The sequence below is a fragment of the Lutra lutra genome, chromosome 15 (genome assembly GCF_902655055.1).
Source record: "Lutra lutra chromosome 15, mLutLut1.2, whole genome shotgun sequence".
NCBI lineage: Eukaryota > Metazoa > Chordata > Mammalia > Carnivora > Mustelidae > Lutra > Lutra lutra.
In genome coordinates, this window is record NC_062292.1 from 30,677,661 (window position 1) to 30,692,777 (window position 15,117).

The 15,117-nt window shown below is 45.4% G+C and overlaps 1 protein-coding gene across 7 annotated transcripts in view; it reads left to right on the forward strand.

Annotated features, from left to right (window-relative positions):
* The window catches only part of NVL (nuclear VCP like), a 102,173-nt gene that overhangs the window by 36,227 nt on the left and 50,829 nt on the right, over nt 1-15,117 (forward strand). For all 7 annotated transcript variants that reach the window (XM_047703797.1, XM_047703802.1, XM_047703801.1 and 4 more), the window contains 3 exons: nt 3,915-3,977; nt 10,101-10,220; nt 13,391-13,490. In XM_047703797.1, coding sequence (XP_047559753.1) covers nt 3,915-3,977; nt 10,101-10,220; nt 13,391-13,490 — 283 coding nt within the window. The remainder of the gene's footprint in view (nt 1-3,914; nt 3,978-10,100; nt 10,221-13,390; nt 13,491-15,117) is intronic.

Genomic DNA, 15,117 nt, shown 5'->3' on the forward strand with positions numbered 1-15,117 from the left:
GCGGCTAACCAGTTCATTCTGTGTTCAGTCCTTCCAGACATTCTCCATACATGCATGTCCCAATGATATGTGTGCCTAACTTTGCACGTGTTTTGACAAGTATAAGGTTTTTAATGATGCTTTCCCAGCATAGCAGTATGTCTTGAACATGTCAACATATATACACCTCCTATTTTAACATCTGTCTAGTATCCTGTCATGAAGATACTCTGTAACTTACAGAAATGATGCCCCATTGAAACAACACTATGTCTAATAGTCCTGTACTTAGATTTTTTGTATCTTAACTGATCGTTTTATTAGAATGCATTCCTAAATAATTTTTCAATAAAAGGAATGCATGTTTCTAAAACTTTTGACCCATTACCACTTGATCAGAGTGAACCATTACCAGATTACATCTGCTCCATCACCAAAGTGCCTTCAAGACGCTTTGTGCAGATTCAACTCTGCCAGCGTGGGTATTGTCCCGCACACCCCAAGTTAGCAAGAACCAATGAGGCTTTCAATGTCTGATGGTCAGGGAGGCAAAAATGGTATCGTACACTTTCTAATTCACATTTTAAAAATTACCAGTGGGCTTATCAAACTATGTATTTATTGGCTATTTTTCTTAATGAAACTGTTCATATCCTTTGCCTGTTTTTCCATCGAAATGTGTGTGGTTCTATAATCATTCTTCATATATTAAAATGGTTTTTTATGGTTTTTTTCATATTTATGTGGGCAAATTTCTCAGTCTGTGTCTTTTTTTTTCCTTTGGAGTCATGCATATTAGACCCCTCTTCCTTATCTGTAAGTTATGTGGGCTGTCATTTTTAATGTCTGTATAATGTTTCATCTTTTACTTAGCCCTCATCAGCTTTTTAAATTATTCAAATTACTTATAAACAGGAAATTAAAACTAATAGCACTCTTAATAGGTGCCACAGCAGCCAATTTGTGACTGCTCCGTAAATATCCACTAGCAACAGTAAATACCAAATATCCGTATATCAAATAGCACACGTGAAGTTTTCCAAACTTACTGTTGCTGATACGACTACATTTCCTTGCTCTGTGCTTCCTGCACTCTTCCAGGCCCTGGCTGTGCAGGGGCGTGGGAGCCAGGCAGGGACAGAGGGCACCGCGGGGGGGCGGGGGGTAGCAGTTATCTGGGCATTGGTTCTAAAAGGACAGAGCAGGAAAGAAGGGCCTGCCTGTGAATATGTAAATGCGTCAGGCAGATGCAGGTCCTGGGCCTGGATGCCTTGCCGCGTTTGTTTACTTACTTACATTTGCCTTTGAGTAGCCCTTCCTTGGCAGAAAGGAGACAGTGTGGGTTGTTTGAAATCCATAGACCGGATTTTCCTCTTCTCCGTATTCCTGCCTCCCCCGACTGCCAACAACTTGGTACCTGTCTGTGCACCCACATTCTGGCACCAGCCCCTGGTGAGGGGGAATCTGACCAAGGACACCGTGGGTGGCCTTCAGGCTCACTGGGTCCGTGAGCCCAGATGGTATTTGTGCAGCTGTGTACTTTTTCCTGGGAGAGTGTTCACCACTTTCTTTAGATGCTCTGGGAGGTACATGCCCGAAAATCTTGAAATGGTAGAAAATGTCCTTGAATGGCAGAAGGAAATGTTACTGTAGGAAAGTTGTGGAACTACTTATAAGTCAGAACCTGGCACCTTAGTCTGGACCATAAATGAAGATTTGGGCTAATCTTGGTTGTTTTGTTTACTCACAGTCACAATAAGATAATACCATTTTTCTGAACACTAATGCATAGAAAGTATGTGAGTTGCATAAGGTCAAGGCATAGGATTGCCAGAGCCAACACCTTGCACATTGATGGCTGATGAGGAAACTGCAGAGAGAGGAGTGAGATTAACGAGCGCCTGGAGCTCTGGCCTGAAGCAGACAGCTCCTGACCATGTGCAGGAGGCTCAGGCTGTGAAGAAAAAGTAAACTGTGCTCACTGTGCTTCCCCTAGGAGACAAGATTGCCAACAACTTCAGGAACTCTTGGGGTGTTTGTGGTTAAATTTTGGTAGTCTGGCAGGTGGAAGCTGAAAAGCTGATGCAGGGGCATCAGCCCTCGTTATATGTGCTCCCTGGCTCTCCTGTTTGTGTCATGTTGAATGAAAGCTGGGACAGAGACCAAGTGCTCCCTCCGAGGCAGAGCACGCGTGCGTTCGTGTGTTGGGCACCTACTTGGCCACTTCCTTACTCTGTGCCGGCCTCTGTTGGAGGCGAACCAGGCACTTCCTGTGGTGGCATTTACTGTCTGTCTGGGGAGACAGGCAGGAAACGGTAATACAGTAACACTGGAGATGCAGCAAGGTTAGGCTGGAAATCAGCAGATGTGCTGATACATTGGCTAGGAGGTGGCTGTTTGAGGTAGTGATGTTTGGGGATGCTCTCAGTTGGCAGTGTTCTGAGGGACCAGCTGGCCATGTGAGGCAGCAGGGACAGAAGGGGAAGGCTCCTCCAGGCAGAGGGAACAGCAGTGGCAGAATCCCCGACGTGGGGAAGGGCTTGGTGAGTTCGAGATCCAGAGAAAGCCAGTGTCTGGACTGTGGAGAAGCTGTCCTGTGCCAAACTACAGGCTTGTGAGCTGTGGTTAATGTTTCACACTACTCAAAGATGAATGCGAATCCTAGGGAAATGATACGACTGACGTGCTGGGGGCGCTGTGAGAATGGGTGGGAGGAAAGCAAGAGGGAGATGAAACTGGTCAGTCTTTTGGGTTTGGTTTCTGTTTGGATACCCAGACAGGAGATACGGTGGTCTGCGTGAGGGGGTATGTGGTGGAGAAGCAGAGAGCGATGGACTCCTGCATTTTGGCATCAGAGCTGACAGGACTTGCAGGCAGATTGGATGATGTCACAAGACAGAGGGTCAAGAGGGGGCCCCAGGGTTTGGGGCTAAAAACTTTTGGAGTTGGAAGTGTGGGGTGTAGAGGGAGTTGGACAGATCCACACGTTCTTGCTCTGTCAATGATGGATTTGAGATGTGTGTCCAATCAGGAGGGAGATGCCGAGCAGTCTGTTGGGTCTAGATCTGGAACTCCAAGGTCAGGCTCTGAGGAGAGGAGAGGAGGGAGATCCCTTCCCTGGTCCTCGTGAAGCTCTGGGTGATTTGCTCAGGGTTCAGGTGACCTCTGCATTCAGGTGACCTTCAGGTGAAGGCTGTTGGATTCTGCCACACGTATAACCACATGTGTCTCCTTCCTGCTTCTCTTTGGCTTTGAGCCATGCGGTTTAATCATTATTAAAAATAACCAGGAGGGGCACCTGGGTGGCTCAGTGGGTTAAAACCTCTGCCTTCGGCTCAGGTCATGATCCCAGGGTCCTGGGATCCAGCCCCGCATCGGGCTCTCTGCCCAGCAGGGAGCCTGCTTCCTTTCCTCTCTCTCTGCCTTCATCTCTGCCTACTTGTGATCTCTGTCAAATAAATAAATAAAATCTTTAAAAAAAAAAAAAAATAACCAGGAAACACTGGCCTTTGGCCAGGGCTGATACTGATGTTTTTGAATTTGGGGTCATGAGCTAATGATTGCTTTCACTGGGCAACAACGTGCTTGAATGCGGAGGTTACGGTCTTACTGGGATTCCAGGCTGGGGCTACAAGTGTGCAGATGTACATGTGTGAGCAAGTTTACAGAAACAACACTGACATAGATGTTCCTGTCGTCTCCATCTAACTTGCAGTCTAAGTGATTCTTAGAAAGTTTTAGGTGAACATTCCTTGATTTTTTTTTTTTTTTAACCCATTTCTCCTTTTCCCATATGTGAGCTGCATCTATTAAGGAAAAAATGGCTGTGAGAGAAGGGAAACAGCATAAGCTGCAAAAGCCCCTGCTCTGTCACGAATTGCTGTCACTTTCTGCTGTACTTGTCTGACTTGTGTCCTTTGGTTTCCTCTCCCTAGGCTGTTGCAAATGAGTCCGGACTGAACTTTATATCGGTCAAGGGACCTGAATTGCTCAACATGGTAAGTCGTGTGGCGTCAGCCGTGAGTATAGGTTGGGAGACTCGGGGCCCCTCCAGTCACGGGCTGGCATGTCCTCAGTCCTGGGGATGGACGTGGCATTTGGGTAAAATCTCTGCTGCGGGCGTGATGTTAGCTTTGCTCTACGGTACCGAATATATGTAGCTGCTCTCCCAGTTAAGTCTCATCAGCTCAGAGCCTCCATGTTCCCACCTGCAAAATGGAAATAACATTCAAAGGGTGTGCTCCTTGCCGAGTGTTCATCACACACTGTACACACACAGTCGTCCCTCAAGCAGCCTGGGTGTGAGCTGCGCAGGCCCACGTAAACATGCAGAGACTTCTCAGCAAATATGGTCCTCGCCATGTATTTTCCTCATCATATTTTCTTCTCTGATGCTAGTAACTGTATTGTAAGAAGTCAGCTTGTGATACACAGAACATACAAAGTAGGTGTCAGTCGACTGTTTATGTTGTCGACTGGTAGGCTTCTAAAAGTCAGCAGGCTATTGGTGGTTAAGTTTTGGGGGAGTCAAAAGTTACACATGGATTTTCGACAGCAGTGGGGGGGAGGTCGGTGCCCCTAAGCCTGTGGATTGTTCAAGGGTCAGCTGTATTCTTCTTCAGCAACCCTGTGAGTGATGACTTACTGTTTCCTCTGATTCCTGATGTCCAAACAAGGAAACTGAAGTCTTCAGGCAGTGTGCACCTTGGCTAAAGTCTGAGGGCTGAGGGAGGAGAGCTGAGATTTGAGTCTTGGTTACGTGACTCCTGGTCTGCTTGCCTTGCTCTAGTGTCCTGTGGCTCAAATGACTGAGGTGGTTTTTTTCTTTAAAGTAGGCTCCACACCCAGCATGGAGCCCAACACGAGGCTTGAACTCATGACCATAAGATCATGACATGAGCCAAGATCAAGAGTTAGACACTCAACTGACTGAGCCACCCCAGCACCCCCAAATGACTTAAGTTTTAATAAATAAAAGTACTAAGGAGAAAAATATTACCATAGTATATAGTAACTTCTTTCCGTATTTAGCAGTTTATATAGTGTCTCAAATTTAAGAGAGTTTGAATACCGTATTATTTCTTTATCCCCGTGAGAAGTAAAAATGCTATTCTGTCATGTATTCAGACGAAGAAGTGAAAGTGGTAGTGTTTATTTTAAAAGGCCTTTTGGGGTGCCTGCCGGCTCAGTCGGTGGAGCATGTGACTCTTGATCTTGGGCTTAGGAGTTTGAGCCCCACATTGGGTGTAGAGATGATTTTAAATCTTTTAAAAAAATTAAAAGGCTTTTTACATTTATCCCCCTACTGGTTTTTATGTGTTTCCTATTGTATGTGATACCTTGCTCCTAAAGTAAGGATTCATATTTAAGTGTTCCCTGTGGGCTTTCTATATATGTCTTTACTTCCCTTATGCTTCAGTTCGGCGTTCTGGCAGAGGTATTAGAAATGAACCTTGGAGGGAGAGGATTGATCAGGGATGAGACTGGAAAAGAAAGGACAGTGAAGGGCTGTCCTACCTTGCTAGAGCTGGTATTTCCTCTCCAGAATCGCAGAGACCCAACAGAGGCGATAAATTCAGTGTGTGTTGTGTTAACTTTATTAGAAAGCATCCCAAGCACAGAAGAAGTTATGGAGAGTAATGGAATGAATCCTTCTTGTATTTGTCACCCAACTTTTTTTGTTTTTTTTTAAGATTTTATTTATTTATTTGACAGAGAGTGAGAGATCACAAAGTAGGCAGAGAGGCAGGCAGGGGGGGTGGGAAGCAGGCTCCCCGCTGAGCAGAGAGCCCGATGCGGGGCTCGATCCCAGGATCCTGAGATCATGACCTGAGCCGAAGGCAGAGGCTTAACCCACTGAGCCACCCAGGTGCCCCTTTGTCACCCAACTTTAAAAAAACACACAAAACCACAGTGCTTGAAGCCCCCTCCAGACCTTCCCTAACCATGACCCTGTTTTCTCTCCCATAGAATTTGCCATAATCTTAAATTTGGTGTTCATTTATCCTGTGTAATTTCTACATTTATTCTATATGTACTTAGCCCTCAGCAATACTCAGTATTATTGTAAATGTTTCAGGAATGTTTAGGGGATAATTGGAAATGTGAACACTTGCCAGATAGATGATGTTTAGAGAATAACTTGGAAGGAAGGGGTGGATTCGGTGACAGAGTGTAGAGTACGCTTTTCCTGACCAGTGCTGAGTAAGACAGGAGGAGCAGATGATGAGTGAAGCGGGGTGATGGGCATATTTGGGGTTCCATATACTATAATGCCCACTTTGTTACGTGTGTGGAATGCTTTTATAAACAATAAAGGAAAAACAAAAGAAAACCCACTTTACATAAGTGGTACGTGGGTTTTTTGTAACTTTTTTTTTTTTAAGATTTTTAAAATTTATTTGACAGAGAGAGACACAGCTAGAGAGGGAACCCAAGCAGGGGGATTTGGGAGAGTGAGAAGCAGCTTTCCCACCGAACAGGGAGCCTGAATCGGGGCTTGATCCCAGAACCCTGGGATCATGACCTGAGCCTAAGTCAGACGCTTAATGACTGAGCCACCTAGGCACCCCTGTAACTTGATTTTATTGTTATTTTTGTTGAACATTTTTATCATTCTTTTAGCGTTTCTGGTCCCAATTCCGGTGAGGAGGGGATTCCCCCTCAAAAACATCGAGCAATTTCAGACACCAGCAGGGTATCTAAGAACACGCATGACTCAGTTCAGCTCAGTTCTGGCACAGTCTGCTGGGACACAGCTTTGGACTCCAGAGGCTAGAGCTCAGTTCCACAGGAGGGTCCCCCACTCTCCACTGCACACAGCCTCCTCCTTAGTTGCTGTTGATTTGCTAGACGAGCTCACAGAACTCAGAAAAACACTTGTGTTTACTGAAGGAGTTGATAAAGGATAAGAAGAGATATATGGGGCAAAGTCCCAAACAGGAGTCTTACGGGGCTTGATGCCTGGCTCCGGGCCACACGGTAGCAAGCTGGTTCCCTGGCATAGAAGGACAGAAAAACTGTCCTCTTGGGTTTTTATGGAGGTGTGATTACATAGCCATAATTCGCTGAGTCACTGACCATTGGCTGATTCATTCTCCAGCCCTGTCCTGTATGGGGATGTGGGGGTGAGGAGGACTGAAAATTCCATTCCTCTGACCACCCTGCCCTCCTGGCAGCCAGCCTTGCCCTCAGGTGGGGTCCAAATTCACCTTGATTAGCAAGACGTCCTTTCACTTTTGTAGTTCTGACGTTTCTCAGAAACTATGGGTGAAGATTAGATATATCTTAGTGACCAAATAAATATATCATCTAAATCATTCTATCACAGATATTATTTTTGTTGATATGTTTACTTCGAGTTCATTAGTCTTATGTGTGGTATTCCACTGATTGAATATAACCACACTTTTAAAAAATCAGTGATGGATGTTTAGATTGAACATTATATACACATATCTTTTCATACATTTGCGAGCTGTTTGTCCCAAGGGTATGTACTCAGAGGAGAATTGCTATCTCTTCTAGAGTGTGTGCACTTTCAAAAATAGAAAGTTTTGCCTGCTTTTTTCCCAAGGCGGTTGTTGCTGAGTTACACCTCCCCTGGCTGTGAAGGGGGTCCGGCGGGGTCAGCTCTGAGGAGTGCGAAAGGTCATCTCACTGTGATCTGACTTGTTCTCTAGGGAGAGGTGTAGGAAGAGGTCTGTGGCAGAGTATGGAGTGATGGGCAGAGATGAGGTGGGCTGTTGAAGATCGACTTTTCAGGGTTGGAAAATGCATTTGCTCTGGGGAATTTCAGGAACAAGGGGTCTGGAGACATCCAACAGATATGCAGATATGAGTCTGGAGCTCTGAGATTTGGGGTGGCCCCTGAAACCCTGGTCTGCCAGCGGAGGGGGTGCATTCACCGGGGCCCCTGGTGGCACTGGGGCAAGGAAGGAAAAACTGGCAAAGCAGGCTGGTCTCTCGAAGGGGAGGATGCCCAGGACTTTTTAAGCCTAAAAACCGGGGGGAGGCTAACTTTAACCTCGTTGGTATAACCAGACCGAGTACCAGGAACTGGAAGTAGGTAGGACCTTGGATTTGGCAACTAGAAGATCATTAGTGACTTTAGGGCAAATACTTTCAGTAATTGTGTTTGCAAAAGCCAGATTTTCAAGGTTGAAAAATTTAGATTCTTTAGGACCCCGAACCAGTCCACTGTATTTGTACAGGGCTCAGGGTGTGATGATCCAGGCGAATGTGAAAGTGACGCAGGCTTTCCGAGGACATCCACCATGACGCGGTGAAGGTGGACGAGCTGCAGGTCACAGTAGTAGAGACACTATGAGTTAGAGGAATCGGCAGACAGTTGGGAGAACTGGTGGCAGGCTGTGAGACAGTGCAGGCGGGAGGAGCACAATGAGCAGAAGTACCAAGAAAGGACAGGGCAGCCGTGAGGGAAGGACAGTTCTGCTCACAGGAGCCTTCATCATGGTTGTGATGTACCGTGTGCCTGCATGATACGGTTTTCAGATTGTTTTAGGCATTGTATTATGAAAAACCTACTTTTCTTTCTTTTTATTTAATTTTATTTATTTATTCTTAAAAATTTATTTATTTATTTATTTATTTATCTGACAGAGAGAGAGAGATCACAAATAGCAGAGAGGCAGGCAGAGAGTGGGAAGCAGGCTCCTCACTGAGCAGAGAGCCCAATGTAGGGCTCCATCTCAGGACCCTGGGATCATGACTCGAGCTGAAGGCAGATGCCTAATGACTAAGCCACCCAGGTGCCCCAAAACCTGCTCTTCTTAGTCAACCAGTTCGAAATTTTACAAGAAGAATTTCTAATGCTTCACCAGCAGTGACATTGTATTCTCACATGTGACTTTCTGTATGGATTAGTCCTAATGTAATAGCTGCTTGTGAATTGCTGTATTCCTCGACTGATCTTTTTTATTTTGATTTAGTTTTTTTAAATATATTTTTTTAAGATTTTGTTTGTTTATTTGACAGAGATCACAAGTAGGCAGAGAGGCAGGCAGAGAGAGAGAGGGAAGCAGGCTCCCTGCTGAGCAGAGAGCCCAAAGTGGGGCTCGATCCCAGGACTCTGGATCATGACCTGAGCTGAAGGTGAGGCTTAACCCACTGAGCCAGCCAGGCACCCCTAGATTTTTTTTTTTTTTAATATTTTATTTACTTATTTGACAGAGAGGCAACACAAGCAGGGGGAGTAGGAGAGGGAGAAGCCTGTATTTCTTGACTGATCTTATTATTTTATATTTTGATTTAGATTTTTTTTTAAGATTTTATTTACTTATTTGACAGAGAGAGGGAACACAAGCAGGGGGAGTAGGAGAGGGCTTGCCAAGCAGGGAGCCTGATATGGGGCTCGATCCTAGGACCCTGGGATCATGACCCGAGCTGAAGGCAGACGCTCAACGACTAAGCCACCCAGGCACCCCTTGATTTAGATTTCTTTTTTAAGTTTTTATTTCTTTAAGTCATCTCTACACCCAATGTGGGGCTTGAACTCATGGCTCCAAAATTGAGAGTCGCACACTTCTCCGAAGGAGCCAGTTAGACACCCCTGATTTAGACTTTAACATACTGTATGTCCCACAAAGCTGTTGGAGGCCTCGCTGGCTCACCTAGCCATCTCTGAAGCCATGTGACGATATAGCTCTCCCATCAGCAACATGACCGTGTGGGAAACACGGCAGAGCAGCAGATGGCAGTTAGAATCCTGCTGAATTCGTGAGAGTTACGGCTGGGTATCATACGCGATGAAGTTTAGAAGATCCAAGATCCGTTCTAAAATACAACAGAATTACGGGATTAATTGTGACCTAGAGACCTTACACTCACTTTGCCTTTGTTTTGCAAATGAGGAAATTTGTAAACGTGAACAAAAGCTAGTTTTTTTAAGTTGACCCACATATTGGCTATTTTTATGCATCAGAAATGGGTACCTAAAAAAAAAAAGAAAGAAAGAAATGGGTACCTATCCACAGTTGCATGTGATTCCCACCTCATGCTTTTTGGACTCTGATATCTAACCGCCATTTAGAACTAGTTTTACCATGATTTGGCCCCAACCCCAAAGTTGACTGGTCTCTGTGTTGTTTCTGCTGTGTCAGTACGTCGGTGAGAGCGAGCGTGCCGTCCGCCAGGTGTTCCAGCGAGCCAGGAGCTCCGCTCCCTGCGTCATCTTCTTTGATGAAGTAGATGCCCTCTGCCCTCGGAGGTCAGACCGGGAGGTAGGTGTAAAGCCCTAAACCTTTTGTGAGTTCTGACAAAGTCACTCCCTAAGAACACTAAGATTCTTGCAGTGAAGAAACCTAGTAATTCAAAGTGAAGGCCCCCGGGGTGACAGTTGGTTTTTCTTGGCGTCTGTGTCCATTTTTGTCTCTACATGATTTTGCTTAAACTGGTCTGGTTCAGGCAGGCAAGTGGTTGGGAACGGGAATGATGTGGCTTCCAAGAGCCCGCCTCATGATGGTGACTTTCTTCAGGGAAATGGGTTCTGGAGACGGAGAAAGTATAATTTAAGATTCCCTTGAAATAGGGCTGAGCTTTGACTCAGCCCTGCTCCTTGTCTACCTCAGACTCCCCCTGCATCCCCGGGCTGATTGGTAGAAATTTCAGTACAGTGAGTGCCTGGAAGTGCTCTTGTCATAGGGATGCTTGTCTTAAAGTCCCCAGCAGAGCGAAGCCTCTTGTAAGCAACAGACAGCCTGAAACAGGTAGTGGAGACTATCTGATAAGGACATTCCTGGCAGATGACTAAGCAGGTGATTTTATTTCCTTTGTGATTTATCTTTAGATAGTTGTTCAGTTATCTTCAGATAGTTGTTCTGTGCATACCCCTAAGGTTGTAAAAACAGTTACTAAATAACTCACTTTGCTCACAAACTCCAGAAACCTTCCAGAGGCCCAAGAACAAAACTTGACTAATGTCTGAGTGATTCATGTCATAGGGAGATTGTTTCCTCATCCAAGAGTCCCAGAAAATCCTTCCATAGTCTTGTCTCTGATGGCGATGTGGGTGGCCAGGAGTTGCCCTGCCTGCTGTGACATTCTAAATCCCATGTGGGATCCAGAGCAAAGCACTGCCCTTTCTGTCCTGCTGGTTGGGGCATGGTACACTCTAGGTCTGACTCCTTTTTAATTCTTCTGTGGCTCCACATACACCCTTCATTTGTCAGGAGCCCCTTTCATGGGTTTTCAGCTGTCTGTCATTGGCTGGGAATCTAATTTGCGGGGGTTGACGGAGATGCATCCACTCTGCCGCCTGCCTCGGAGAGGTCTGCAGCCCGGGAACCTCACTCCTGACATCTCGCTTCTCTTGCTCTCTTGGGTGTGTACGGACACACGTTTCCATGTTCCAGTACACGTGTTCTGCTTTTTTGACATCTTCAAATGAGGGGGATTCTGAAAATATGTTAAATTTGAATGTATTCTGTTATTATACAGGTTATACATGAACATGTACTTGTGAGAAAATTCAAATAAATACAAGTGCTTAGAGATAGAGAGTCTTCTCATTTTTCTCCCGGTTACTCTCCTTGGAGGTTACTGCTACCAGCCCTTTCATGTGTGGTATTTGTCATTCTAAAACTTTCTCTGTAAACTTAAAAACATGTATGACTTAGACTTTTTTTTTTTTAAGATTTTATTTACTTATTTGACAGAAATAGAGAGAGATCACAAGTAGGCAGAGAGGCAGGCAGAGAGAAGGGGAGGCAGGTTCCCTGCTGAGTAGAGAGCCTGATGTGGGGCTCGATCCCAGGACCCTGAGATCATGACCTGAGCCAAAGGCAGAGGCTTTAACCCACTGAGCCACCCAGGCGCCCCTAGACTTGTTTTTTTACACAAACATGGCCATTCATCTTGACAATTTTCCCATGTACTTAATAACTTAATTTTTTAACGATTGCATAAATATTCCACAGTCTGGAAACAAGTATTTCTTAAATCATACTGTTTCCAGTTGTTCTCTTACAAACAGAACTGAAGTAACATTATCATCACATATTTCTGTGCACATGGGGAAGTTTCAGAAGTGGGATCTCAGCGTAGATGTGTGTGTATTATGTTCTGAAAGCTAACACTGAATTATCCTTCACAAAAACTGCCAGTTACGCGTACCCGCCAACACTTTGTGAAAATAACCATCTCCTGTGCCTTTGTCAGCAATGGGTAACACCCATCTAAACAATTTTTGTCAATTTTTTTTGGCAAAACATGATATTAAATCTTAGTAGTCATGTCCACGCTTGTCAGTAAGATTGATTGTCTTCAGTGAATGTGTATTTCATCTTCTATAATATGCCTGATCAGATATGTTGACCTTTTTGCTCTTAAAATTTTGTTCTGATTTATAGGAGTTTTTGTGTGCTCCAGAAATGAGTCCATTGTCCAGTTATGTGTGTTGGTGCTTTTCTCCCCAGTCTTTTTACTTACCTTTAATTTGCTTATTATGTACAAGGTTATAATTTTAATATAGTAAAACCTGTCATCCTATTCCTGCAGATTCTGAGAGTTTCGTCTTGTTGAGGTGGGACAGGGTTTATTGTTAATCCGTGCAGCTGGACTGTTTTGCATCTGGATTATAATTATCTTCATCCTCTGAGATGTTGGTGTTGTGTCTCCAGGGGGTGGTAATGTGCACCAGCTACTTTCTGGAGAAATCCGCCTGTAAACTCATGACCACCTCTGCCCATGGACTTTGTGTTGAAGAAGGGCAGTCATGACAGACGCACAGACACACAGAGAGACAGAGACACAGACACAGTCACAAATGCATGCACAGATACGACACACAGACATACACATAGAGGCACAGACACGCACAGATGCGTGAACAGACACCCCACTTTTCTCATCTCCCTTGTGCATTTAGTACATTTCTGTGTCCAAGTGAGTTAACCCTCTGTCCACCACCTCCCCAGATCTTTCTCTTGGATGTTGCCTCAGAGTAGATCTGCTTTGTGCTGTTGGCTTTCAGGAAAAGAGTTAAAGCCTCCATGCCCCAGCCCAAGGATCTGGAGCATCTCACATCCTAGGGGATCCCTTTGCGCTGAGTGTATACATGACCCACAGGAAATCCATTGCAGCCAGCAGGTCTTTGACTAACTCGGAGGCAGGAGACTCGGGTCGGCCAGGCTTGCCTGTGTTTCGCTGAGAGGCCTGGACAGGCGGCCTCTCTGAGCCTCAGCTTCCTCCTTCTAGAACAGGGGATAACAGGACTTGGGGGAGTTCCTGATGGGAATGTGTTTTGCACAGCACCTCTCAGAAAGTGATTACTGTTACCTCTTGACAAAAGCTTTCATTCAAGTTTGCAAATACCCCATTTCATGTGCAAAAACATGGTGATGTGTTTTTCTTTTTATCGGAAACTGATGGAGCTGTATTTATTTATTTTTAGACGGGAGCAAGTGTCCGGGTGGTGAATCAGCTACTTACCGAGATGGATGGTCTGGAAGCTCGGCAGCAGGTTTTCATCCTGGCGGCCACCAACCGGCCAGGTGAGGAGACGCTCTCAGAACTCTCAGCATTGGAAAACCATGGGATTTACATACAGCCTAGTAATGGAAGATTAAGTTTAGGAAATCGCTTTTTGGCTCATCAGTTGAAATAAAACCTTAGGAAGCTTCCTTGTAAGCTGGAGTAAAAAAACATAGCATTACTGGCTAGATTTAATGAGGTTTTTCTCTCTGTTGATGCTCAGAAGGTAGTCTGGTTGGCAGAAAACTCAGAATGTATGCTCGTGATCATACAAGTATTATCAGCATTGATGTCCTGTAATTTCTGTCAAGCTTGCAGGAAAAAGAACCAGAGTCCTTTCACTGTATCTGAAGGTGGAGGATGGGTTTTCAAGGGTTTATACCAGCTTCATGTCCCTGTACCTGCATTTAACTCGTACTTAAAGTTGTTTGTAAGCTTCAGAGCCACGATGGGTCTAGAAAAGGCTCCACGTTTCAGATGTGCTTCAGGTGCTCATTGTGGGTCCCGAATTCTCTTCCTGTCGTTCCGTCCTCTGCTGTCATGTGAGCTTCTGGCTGCCATAGTGGCCCCGGCATCCATCGGGGCGTAACCGTGTTGGCCAACAGTCCAGCTGATGAAATTGTTCTTTCTGGTCTTGTAAGTTCCTTTGGAAGGTGAAACCTTCCTGAATTATATACCACTCCATTTTCAGATGGGAAATTGACAGATGTTAAGGTTTATACTTTGATGAGAGTCCAGTGCTGTCTTTGGAGTCTGATTGTACGGGGTTTGAGTCCTGGCTACGGCTTCGTCTCTTGCTGTTCTGTTCTAGCCCCAGGCAATCTGATTGCCGCGGGGTGACTGGTTCAGCTCTCTCACCGACCACACACAGAGCTGGCAGATCCTGTGAGTCCCCAGGTCCCCTGCTCCCCACGTCTGCTCAAGTGGTGTCTCTGGGACACCCACACTTCTGACCAGCTGCAGTTGAACAACAGATGGAATGCAGGAAAGCACCATACACTTGGCCCTTAAACAGTGTGGGTTTGAATGATGTGGGTCTCCTTGTACACAGGTTTTTCTCGATGAACACAGTGCACTCCTGTAAACGCATTTTCTCTTCCTTTAAAAAAAATTTTTTTTAAAGATTTCATTTTTTTATTTGACAGAGACACAGCGAGAGAGGGAATGTAAGCAGGGGGAGTGGAAGAGGGAGAAGCGGCTTCCCGCTGAGCAGGGAGCCCAATGTGGGGCTTGATCCCAGAACCCTGGGATCATGACCTGAGCCAAAGGCAGATGCTTAACAACTGAGCCACCCAGGTGTCCCCACATTTTCTCTTCCTAATGATTTGCTTAATATTTTCTCTACTTTATTAAAAGAATTTGGGACATCATACAGAGAGCATTCAAAATGTGTGCTGATTGACTTGATGTTATTGGCACAGCCTCTAGTCAGCAGTAACTACTAGTAGGTTTTGGGGGAATCGAAGGTTACACTCAGACTTTAGAGGCAGGGGCGAGGTGGGTAGTCAGCACCCCTAACCCTGCATTGTTCGAGGGTCAGAAGTTGCAGGTTGCTGTAAAGGAAAACATTGGGCCAGGTCCAGAGGATCACCTACCTCACGGCCCCCTCCTGGCCCCAGTGTGCTCATCAGCTGGGAAGCTGTCCTG